General features: G+C 39.2%; 1 protein-coding gene across 1 annotated transcript in view; it reads right to left on the bottom strand.

Moving 5' to 3' along the window:
• LOC148822458 (von Willebrand factor D and EGF domain-containing protein) overlaps window positions 1-11,028 on the bottom strand; it is a 74,497-nt gene extending 63,469 nt beyond the window's left edge. The window contains exon 1 of the mRNA XM_088930005.1: window positions 10,926-11,028. Within this exon, the coding sequence (XP_088786131.1) occupies window positions 10,926-11,028 (103 nt within the window). The remainder of the gene's footprint in view (window positions 1-10,925) is intronic.
• Window positions 11,029-12,288: the final 1,260 nt, after the last annotated feature.

Here is a 12,288-nt window from a genome sequence, read left to right as displayed (position 1 = left end):
ATGTAAGAGGGGTTTTTACATTATTAAACAAATATTTTTCTTACTAAAACATATGAAACAATAAGTTGTTTTCTAGTATAGACAGGAGTAATAAATATCCGATTTATTTGACTGTGTATCAGTTGTGAAATGTAACACTAAAAATAGTTTTAAAATCTTGAAAATACCTTTCTCTTCAAAGAAAAATACAACAGCTAATTCTACAGTTACAATCTAAACACCCCGGCACACAATCTTTTATTGCTATTTTTAGAAACACTCTGAAGTAGAATTCTATCTTCTCAAATTATTCTAATTATTTTCTACAATTAACTCACCGAGTGTCTTAACTTTTGCTGGATTCAAATGTGTGATAAAAATAGAGACTTGGAAAATAAACCACAGATTAAAAAATGCTAATAGCACAAAGACTGCGGAAGCATGAAGTTAAACTTTGCCAACTGTCATTTGTTCCATTCAGGCAGAGACGATGATGAAGTCAACACTGAGAAGGAGGACTCTGGAATGAGCTGTTGAACAATACAATACATACAGATAACCCCTTCTTCCCTGAAGCTGCTCTCAGCAAAGGTCGCCATAGGCAGTGATGTATGACGTTTTCCTTATGAGACTCACTGAAGGAATTAGACCAAAAATAGCAACCTGATTTTACGGACAAAAGCCTTTCTTGCTTGTCACTTCCTCTAGAAGTGTACTTCTCCTTATGTCAAAATACTGGGCCGAACAGCTTTTACTCAAAATCATTGGCCTCAGTCAGGAGTTACCTTTATACATAATTCAGCTAGTCTGCAGGGAATTCTATTGTATAATCAAACAGATTTCCAAGAAATTAGATGCTGTTGTCCTGTTATCCACTGATGTAGTGCAGTAACAAGGTAGATGGAGGCCACTTGTCTTGCCGCTTGTGGTCGTGTGCCAAAGCACAGGAAAGAGGGAACAGACAACTATTCTAAGCCGAACCACAATACAAGCTTTAAACTTTTTAAACAGTAAGCTTCTAACTAGTAATCATCAACTCAAGACCCCCTATCTACATATTCTAATCGCACATTAAAATACCTTCCCGGATTCAACACTCCAAGTAGTCTTTGAAATATCCCATGAGAATTATAACTAGTACTTTTGTTTCATTTTCCTTTAAAAGCTACAGTAGTTCAGGTATTATCTACAGTACCTACTAAATGTGCCTTATATCAGGACCCATAATTTGACAACATGTACAGTATTGAATTGTACTTCCCCTCATGAAAACTGCCAAAATGAGAGGGACGATGTTTAAGTAATTAGCCATGATATCACAGTGGAATTTCAAAAAACATTTGGAACAGATTGTGGTAGTTTATTTATCTCACTAATGAATGAATTCTCATTAAGAATGCTTCTTGTGCCCGTATAATCCCTTGTGATTTGATTATTATACAGAATATGGATGTATGGGTGATATGCAATATGAGTTAGAAGAAAAACAGAATTCCACAAGAAGTGTTAATTACTTTTCATATGTTGACAAAACATTCGAAACCCTGGTGGTGAGAGGTGTGACTTGTCGTTGTTCTTATATTTCAACTGGTGAGGTTTCAGTGCAGAATCTGGGGCAGATATGAACCTATGATGTGATAGTGCAAACAGTTTGTACACAGTTTAAGAGGATGTGGATTGGCGAGAATGAAACCGAGCCTTATAACATCGCTTACTTTTCAGAGGATACAGTTTGCCAACTTTGTAGAACCTTGTCACAAATAATCACAGATCAGGCAGATCAAGAAGCTGCAGAAAAATAATACTCTCTAGTAACCACAGTCCCTTTGAATATGTGCTAAATGCTATTTAATGTGCATCTGTAATTGCACATTACAATCTGAATGGTAATCTGAATCTACCATTACAACAGTGAAACACAACTCTATACTACTAAAAGTTCCACAAGGAAATTATTTTTTCTTTGAAAAGCATTTCTGTGCTTTTGTTCTCTGGGATATGTTTTATTTTTATTGTTGAATCTATATGATATGTTTGCACTTCATGTTTAATGGATGCCAAGACACATATCTAGATATGACAAGACAGTAATTATTTAAAGTTCCTCTAAGGCTCTACTGTTTCTGCAGCTCCTCAGTGCACTTGGTGCACTCAACTGGAGCCCGTGGGAAGGGGCTGAGCACCTGTCGGCACTACAAGCTCAACATCACTGAGGGGAATGGCTCACAGCAATATGAGCCAAGAGCAACTGACAGAAAGCAACATACATGAATCACACAATAGAACTGGAAGATGTAATCCAGAATCCAGATTCTTCCACTAATATAAGAACCTTTAGACACAGATTTCCATGTCACAGATATGCTTTTTTCCTTTGTAAAATGCAAAGATAGGCCATACACAAATGCACTGGCATACATTCCTGCAACTGAAAAAAAAACAATGCAAAGAATATAGGAATACGGAAGCAAGAAATCATATTGTATTTTTAAATTAAAACATATTAATACATTAGTAAATGAAACATTTTTGCACTGACTCTTTTGGGAGTCTGACTTCAGAGGAAAAACTGATTAAATAAATATCGTGAAAGTGCATGTTTCCAAAACATAACTTTGTAGCTACGTGACCAGCACACAACAGGTCTGTCATTAGGCACGGCCAGACCACTGCTGTCGAAACACAGGAAGAGAGTAACACAGAAGTATACTCTATAAAACAAAAGTCACTACAAACGTTATACACTTCAGATGAGAACAATGTGCAGTAATTGGGTACTAATCCGCAATTCAGAAACAACAACTTACTTGATACAAAGTGATCCTGCATGTTCTTACAGCTACATTGTGTTGCAGGATGCAAAAAATCCTACAAGATGTTTCTTCCTGCCAAAAACAGGGTCATTACCATGTAATTACAGGCCCGGAGCAGTCTGTTGTATTTTGTCAAATTAATCCAAAATTGCAAGTTACGTTTAATTCAGCAACATTGAATATTTAGTGCTCCATTACTTAACTTGTGGAATTTCAAACTTATTTGCCATTTAACTTGGTCAAAAGTGTTCTTATATGTTTCCAATATTTTATTTTAATAAACTTTTCATCAACTTTTCATGCTCCTTGATGCATTTAAATACTTGAGACATTAAATTCGATGACTAGGTTACTAATTAGAACTGAAACTGAAATACTGATTTTGTTTTGGTCTCATTCATGCCACAAAACTTTCTACAGTATGAAGCAGAATTGTCAATTTCTCATTTTCTAAAGTTTCCAAGGTATTTTAATAAAACAAAATTAACATAAAGTCCCCTGGAAAAAAACTGTCCAGCCAATGTCACTTAGATATGATCCCACCAACATTAATTTGGAAGCATAAAATGTTTATAAAACATAAAACAACCTATTTACATCCAGTTTTGATAAAAACACATGAAGGCTCTGAAGCAAGGTTAATTCAATCAAGCTGAGATCAGGAATGCAAGTAAGCCAGAAGTAAACTGTGAGGAAATGTTTTAAAGACTTTTAATCATCAAAACAGCTGGGAAATGGGTAATGTCTTAAATCACAAGTATTTTAAAATAAATGCTGTTCCATCATTAACAACAACTAAAAATTGTTTAAAAAATTCATATTTACAGTTTGAGGAAAATGATTAATAAGTTGGACTCCATGACATGGATATATTCTCAAAAGCTTTTTCAACATTGTGATAAAATATATAAATTATATAATAATATAATTCCCACAACAATATTTTTTCCTAAACATAATACATATTTATGAATAGTTCTGGAAGAGAATTACCAGCATATTGTAGAGATTGTATACGATTTGGGCATATTTTTCTGATAAGAGAAATTACAGATTTATGAATCATCTAATTGTGGGACCATGCTTGACCTTTTTCTCTCCTGATTTTTCAGAAAGCCAGAACAGCAGGGTTTGTCATTTAAGGCTGCTTTCTGTTACCTCTCTCTCATCTGAATCAATAGAAGTACCTGCAATTGCTGCTTTTCCAGTATATATGAGTGGCATCGGAGGGACAGCCATCTCATGGACATGTCCTTTCAACACTATCTGGAACTGGTGCCCTGTATAAGTAAGAGCATTAGACTGCAGTTGATGAAAACCTGTCAAGATTGATTTGAATACTGAAAATAAAATAAAAAAATTTACAGTTCTTCCCACACCGAGATGTCTAACTTGCTTACTTGTATAAAACACGAAGATTATGCTGTTTTTAAATTGAATCTAGACAATGGCAAATTAATTTAGAGCCCTGGTTTCAGTTGAGGGGAGGTGATGAAGACACAAAGTATTGTGCATATGTTGAACAGAATGGAACCATAATGAGCTGTCTTGTATTGAAGAGGTGTAGGGCAGACTGCACCGAGCACTGCATCAGAGGCACAATTACAGTACCAGTGCAGGTACCTGCTGGGGGTCCTTCACGGCATGTTTCTCTACCTGATGAAAGCAAGCATTTAGTTCCTGATAAAAAAATACATGAAAGGTACAGTACGTATTCACAGAAATATGACTATAATTATGCCACAGGTGGAAGCAAGTATTTAAAAAAGATTTTAAAAAATTTGAAATTCTGTGCCTTTTTAAGAATTTGGTGCAGAGGTGTATTGTGTTGTTGTTAATAGCAATAGTACTATCGCAAGAAATCCATCATGTTAAAAGCATACAGGGCTATAGAACCCCTGAGCATTAATTCAGAAAATAAAGGCTTTCTAAACACTTCAATTCTGTTTTGAATCACCTCAAACTAATTCAGGAAGAGTTGTAGCCCAGCCGTCTCAGACTGAGAATACCCTCTGGCAACTTAACAAATGAGAGTTAAGGGTCATTTCAGGCTTAACGAGGTGTTACATACAGTATGATGGCAGAATCTATCCTGAGACCAGGGTGAATTTTGTGGTCAAGATGACCTTCTTACTTTATGCTGACCTTTGCCAGGTCAGGAGCTGATGGGGATTTTTTTCAAAACATTGTGACTAGCGTTTTCCAGACTTTGCAGCCCTAAAAACGTACAGGTGTTTTTTTCTAGCAAAAGCTGAGATAGTCAGGCAAATAAATGTTCCTTTCTGGCTGAGTGGGTGTGGAATGACCTGAAACAGTCCTTCTCCTGTACAGAAGACTTCTGTCTGGTGTACTTCATGGGTTTGGGAAACAAGTCTAAAGGGAAAATAAGAACTGACTCGAGGCGATAACTTTGTATTGATCATCTCTGCATTGACAGCTTGGTCAGAGAACATGTTCAAGGATGAACAAACTCCTGGAAGAGAGGTTTGTGGGTTTCAGATGTGAACAGCAGTTGCAAATTTCTCTGTACTTGAACATATCCTTGAATTACTTGCCCACACGCGTTTCATATCTCCATTTCTGTTTGCATGCTTTAGGAGAGCAACATTTTCCGCTTTGTGTCAAAACAGAAGACACCACAAATGGTGAATATCTGTCTTCTATTACAGACTTCTGTTGAACAAAAGTTATCCAACAAAAGTTTGAAATGTGTAACTACTGTATTCGAGATTTTCTATTATCATTTACTACTGCCATTTATTTGATCATTTTGATTTTATATGTGTGATACAAAAGGTGAAATGCAAAATATTTGTATTCACACAAAACTGACCAGACTGATTTACTCAGAATTCATTATTTAAATGTGAATGGTGTTCTTTAGATTTAAGCACGTTTTCAGACACAAACGTGTCATCCTGATCCAATTGCAACAACATCCCAGAGGTCCCAGTCCAGACAATTTTAGAATTTTCACAAATCGCACTTCACGAGCAATAAAAAAATTCAAGAATCTGATATTCTGGGAATGTTTATTGAGTATTTAAGTACATTAAGTTCTGGCTTGACCCACTTGGCTAAGAGGCAGCCTCCTGGCCTTAGGATCAAGGAGCCTTGACCCCCAGTCACATAGAGGAATTGACCAAGGGGGAGCAGCTACAGTGGACATGGGGTGGAGGTGGGATGAGTGGGACAAAGATGCAAGAAGACCTGTGTACAAGAAATATATATAGTATGAAGCAAAAGTCAGTAATGATTGTGCTTTAAAACAGCTGGGTGGGACTGGCTTTGTCTATCGTCATCCCTCTGCAACAGAGTCCCCTTGATGGTAGCATAGCAAGGAGATCTGCACATAAACCCAACCCAATGGTAAGGGAGATTAAAAGGCCCAGGGAACTACCCCGATGTTACTGTCCCTAGCCTCCCCAGTGATCTTTCTTCTTCTGCCCGTTTAACTCCCATTACAGCCCCCGTACCAGTAGAAGCTCCTCACCCAGTTGTTTCTGTTCGGCCGGTCTCACTCCGTCTCTTTCTCACCTTCAGTGAGAGTATCTTCAGATAATCTTGATTATATTTGATTCATCTTGATAAAAAAAATTGCAGTTCAGCTGTCAGCACACTGTGCAAGAACTCTGTTCACATCTGTGTTGAAAGATGATTTGAAGTTGTGTGGTAATACAACTCTGGACCTGTGTGTGTCGATAATCCTAAACACTCTGTCCGCTAGTACTGTTGCAACGTGAGTTTTTACACCAAAACAATTACCATGCTGATTATATCTGTCACGCCCTCTGCAGCCAGAGGGCGCTCCTTCTCTGTCCTGTCCCTAGTTTCCGGTCTGCTGTCCTTCCTGTCCCTCTCTTTCCCTTGGGCTATATATTTCCGGGTCTTGCACTCTGTCCTCGCTCAGCATTGACGTTCGGATGTCCTGAGACCCGCCTAGCACCAGGGCGCCCCACGTCCGCTCCCTGAGGGCATAGGTTTCTATGCGGCATTCCTGAACTCTTTGCACTATGAGCCCGGGCCTTTTTCCCGTCTCGCCGCTTCGCATATGGGTCTTTTTCCGCTCTCCTGCTCCCCACGGTTAGTCCCTTTGGACGTCCGTGACAATATCATGTTTGACATTCGTGAATAAAACAAATAAACCTTAATAAGTTCTCTAACATAAGGTTCCTCTCTAAAGCACAGATGTGTGTAACTAATTATTGTGGGAGATCCTGAATGCCATGGTGTGACTAATTAAAGACGCACTGCAAAAACACTAGACAAACATGAGGACAGCATCCTGGTGGACTGCCATATACACCGAGACTCTTCACTGCGCATCACTGCGGGACATGGGGCTGGGCTGTCCAAGCCTGATGGGGGAGGTTATCAAACCCCCCCTGAGGGTGGAGCCTGAGGACTCAGAGGTCCAGTGTGAGTGGTGACGGAGGGGATAAAGTACCTCCTGGGGAAGCTTTCGAGGAGCACAGGAGACGGGAGGGGAGATAATGTGATTGTTTTTTTTACATTTTTCTTGTTGCTGTATTATCCCTTGCCCCCTCCCCCCAAAAAACTTAAATTTCAATCTTTGTTGTTTTAAAAAATAAAGATCTCAAACAACTATGCATTTATGCAGTCTTGCAAAAATTAAACTGTACAAAACATTTGCACATCTAAACAAGGGGGTGCTTTAATTGATTTGTATGACTTCAGCCAACTTACAAAGCTGTATTTTACTATACAAAAGAAAACCATATGTAAAATTATGCAATAATGCTTTTAATTTCCCCCCTTTGTAAAATTATTCATATTATCTTCTCCTGGCAGCCAGCAATATTATGCTGAGATTTGGCAAGGTCTGTTTGCATTTTTCAGTGGGACCTGAACAGCCTTAGGTCTGCATTGCTGAAGGGAAATTCACCCCCAGTCGTTCTCTGGCACTTCAACCACACAGCTTCAAAACAACAGAGCAACAGAACACCTGCACTGAATCTCAGCCTGTCACCCGAGCACAGACATCTGCTTGCAAGCACATTTCCCCAACTTCTGCGACCGTTAAGACTGTCAGTGTTGCCTGTACCCGAGATCATCGTTGCTACATTCTAAGGTAATCATACGAAACAGAAAATGCCATGAGAATTTAACGCAAATTAAAATATGGAAATAACTGTGTAATATGAATCAGTCCCTTATTTTGCTTTTCTCCCCACAGTACTCTAAAAGAAGCAAAAGTTTAAATTAGTCATTATCATCACGATCTCAAACACACACAAAAAAAAACTGTTTTCCTGCCAGTATGCTGGCAGTTGTAAATAAACTAACTAGGTTTTCAGAACTTAATCTCACCTCAGGACAGAGCAGGCCTGGGCTTGTGACGTGAAGCCAGTTACTACTGAAATTGCAAAGTTGGGAATAAGGTGCCTCTGTTTCCCTACAGGCTATAAATCCATATCAGACCCCTGGCCTGGGGATAGGAGCCTCAGAGCTAACAAAGACATTTGATGGCTTTTAGTGCACATGCTACTCCAGTGTTTCTCTCCAGACAATTTCCCGCTGAAGAGGTGTGTGTGTGTTTGAGGGGCTCTCCCTTTCTGTTTCTCCAAACCTATGATGTCTCTTGACAGGTTCACACTTTTAATTTTTTAACAATCATTTCATAAAAATGGGGAAACTTCTTGTCCTTGGTCCAGTCTGCACTGACCAGAGACATTCAGACATGTTTCACATGACACAGCCCTTCTGTTTCAACCATAAAGCTCATCAAGATTTTCCAAACAGCTCAACATACTGGCACTGCAGTCAAGTAATAACGATTTACTGAATGAAATGAATATATTTACACCAAGAACATGAAGTTGTCAAGGTCTGGAATGCTGCATCATTATTTTGAGATCTCTAGAAGATATAAAAAATATATATTTATTAATATACTGTACATGTAGACCTAACTCCAATTTTCATTAGTTAAGCTTCTTTTTTCTTATCAGACAAACTGAATCTGCCTGGAATCACATGTAGATAATAATAGAAAGGGAAATGTATTTTTTTAAAAACAAAAAACAGCCTGTGGTTCCTATCAGACCGTGTTCAAGAGTTGCTGTAGTTGCTGGTGAATGTCAAAGTTAAAAAGATCAGTTTTTTTAAAGGCAGCATGTTTCCCCTTTCGTCAAAGGGCAGAGCTAATACTTTTCTGACTCAACTCTCCCCGCTCTTTATTTCCCCTGCATGTAATTAGTACCGTCTTAGCGAGAAAAAGGAGAAATAAGCAATTTTACGCAAAAAAGTGTTATTGTTGTCCTAAAAAAGTATATTTAGCAGGATAAAGGATTTTACTAATGTTTCTACAGTAAGTTTATAAATCGTGTTTAGATTTTAAAAAGATTATAGTGAATAACTAAAAATATAGTAAAGACTTGAGAAAACAGCATGATAGGTCAGTATGGGGAGTTTCTAGTGCGCTGTTTCAATAGCCTTCCACAGTGGAAAGAAAATAAATTTCCTGTTCCACCAGCTAAAACACAAGATAAGGGATAGGGATTTAATTAAAAGTAATAAAAATTCCTCTGCGATGATTTTTTTCTTTTTTTTTGTCGGGTCTTCGTTATTAATTTAATTGGTATAAGCAATAAGCAGCAAAAATAATTGCTTTTTGAATAGCATAAAAATGTGAGAACTGGCGTAGGTTTTCGTAATTCAATTTAAAAATGTAACAAAAGTACACTGATTCTCAGCAATTCTTCGGCATCAGCAGTTTGCAGAGATCCTGCAGCAATTTATTTTAGCGCAGCAGGTTGTGGTCAGTACCACCTCCACCACAAACCTTTTGCTCCACCGCGTTTGATGTTTCAATCTGGGAAACCGTGCCTGCTTGACATTAGCGCAGCACCACTAATCAGGCGCACCCTGCGTGCCTCACTACCCCTAATAATGCCCCTGGCACATCGGCATCCGTTTCCGGGGCTGCCCGCTTGTTCTGCTCCTGCTTTTCAGTGTCTGTGGGGGGACAGCACCGCGGGAAAGGGGGCTTTATTGAGTTAAAACGTTCTCACTGTGAGAGGAATACAGCTGTTTATGAACACTAGGAAGCCAGATTACCCGTTGATGGCAGCCGAAGAATAGACTGTACATCGTTTTAAGATCGCTCTCATTACGCTTAGTTTATTATTCCTTGAATGCCGTTCAGACCAGCCTTGTAGGAAATTGACACAGCTCAGCGGTGGAAATAATAAGGAATTCAGCAGGATAACTCTATGAGACGTCACTGTAATTAAAACAGACGAAGAGCCCATTTATTTCTGTAGCTCACCGAGTGAGCCAACTGTATCGAGGTACAACAGCCCTCGCCACAGTATTCTATCCCTTTTCTGGTAAAAGTTAATGATACTAGCATGGTATAACACATGTATGTTTTAAGGAGTTACAGTAAGATTAATGCCTCCGTTTCTAATACTACATGATTGTGGAAAAGGGACCCAAAAGCTTTGAAACCGCCACGCCGCCTTGTCTCCGGCGAGAGCTGGTTTTGTTTGAAATGCAGATACTGTGAATGCTTGTTCCGCATCTTAATGATGTCACACGCGTTTCACCTGAATTCCCCCATTCAGAACGCATACACCTGACCGAACTACACGTGTTATCAATTAACAGATTTAGGCAAATACTCATTTACCATTCACCTGTGGACCGATTAATTACGAAATTGCTATATAATAATTAGGGGTCGTGTATAGCACAATGAAATGGGGGCTGTGGTGGCAGATAATACACTAGCGTAAGTACAGCAATGAAAATTTTAAATTATGTTTTAGTTTCGTGGTAGTATTTGGGGAAAAATCGCCATTTGGCAATGAGTGCAACAGCACTTGAGAGAAGCTGGAACTCGCTGTACTCAGTTACTTAAGTAAACAGTCAATATTGCGCACAGTCCTTCTCGATAAAAGAACTTTCCAAATCTTACTTGTGAGATCTCAATCATAACTTAGCCCTTTTGCCAAGAAACTGAAACATTGTCCAGTTCCATTCATATTTACCAAACAACTCGCACGAGTTCAGTATAATCTTGAAATGAAAGCAACAATAAAATAATTGATCCCAGGCATTACCGGTTTTGTGTCTACAGGATAGTGTTGTAGCAAGTCAAATACTTACCCAGCTGTGCCTGCGACGTGTTAATTTGCATCCAAAACATCCGCAAAATGCATGAATATCCAAAAAGTAAAAACCGCAACAAGTCAGAAAGATGTTGTTCCATTATACGACTTTTTTTAGTTTTTATTCACTGATGACATGCGTTGATTGAAAGTATAGTGTGTCCCATTTGAAACTTTTTTAAAAAGGCAGAGAACCCGCACGGTCTGCGCACAATGCTTGTGGTATTAGTGATGTGCTGCTATCCTGCAGAGCGCTGTGGATGTTTCCTTTTGCATATTATTATAAGTTTAGTTTGTAGGAAGTTGAAGCCCCTCTGTTTGATAATGCCCAGAACAGACCGCAGACAGCCCCGGACAGAAAATAAAAGCGCGTTGTTTCCCTAGGCGCTAATTATCTGAATTAGTAGTTGTACCCTGTGTAATAAGAGCTCACAGTCGCTAGAGCGACGGCACAACAAACGTTTTGGAGCCTTCCTCACATCTGCAACACAAACCTGTTGAGAACCTGTTGCTATTTCAGACTCTAAATTCTGCAGTAAAATGAGTTTAGAGACCGGCATCAAGAACGGTTTATCGACTTGGTAAAAGGGAAAACAAATGAACTCACGTTTCTGTTCGGAAACAGACCCGGTACAGGTGAAGAGGTCCGGTGTGGCATATTGAGAATGTGGTATTAAGCAGGCTTTTTATAATTATATACTACACTTGTTTTTATCTTTAATATTGGCCATATGCTGTATATGCACTACAAGCGTTTACACAAAATGTAAAAGGTTTTTGGAGAAGGGTGTTGCAATTTGTATTGTACACATAGTTAGCATGGAAATCACAGCTAGGATACCTCGCGTCTTTTATTCAGCATGTCTTCGGACAGTGGCAGAGAGAACTTATCCTTGTGCTCACGCCCATGGCGATTAGCATCAGCAGCTTACTGAAAACCACCAAACAAAGCTTATGTACTCACATATGCTGTACACACACTCTGGCAGACACCGAGAGGACTCAGGCTGGGGAAGAAATACTGCAACTGTGGCCACTGTGATAAAAACAATTCACTGAATCAACATACTGTGCCCAGTGTCCCTGCCATTGCTGGTTTGAAGCCATGTCTCAAGAGCACTCCAGTCAGGCTGAGCTCAGATCAGGTCCCTGCAGAGGGCAATACTGTAAGTCTGGGGAAGTCATGGGCCATGAAGAGAGTGGACCCGTGACAACGATGTGCTATACAGGAAAGGACAAGGCAGAAGGAAGGAGTCTGGTCGTCTACAGGTAATCCCAGATGTTGCTTTTCCTTAATTTACACTCGGCAAATCCATCCACCCATTTTCTTACCGCTCAATCCAATTCAGGGCTGTGGAGGA

Source organism: Atractosteus spatula, chromosome 13 (assembly GCF_055471065.1).
Source record: "Atractosteus spatula isolate fAtrSpa1 chromosome 13, fAtrSpa1.hap1, whole genome shotgun sequence".
Taxonomy (NCBI): Eukaryota; Metazoa; Chordata; class Actinopteri; order Semionotiformes; family Lepisosteidae; genus Atractosteus; species Atractosteus spatula.
The sequence above is the reverse complement of the archived record's forward strand: the minus strand, read 5'-3'. Positions and strand labels throughout refer to the sequence as shown.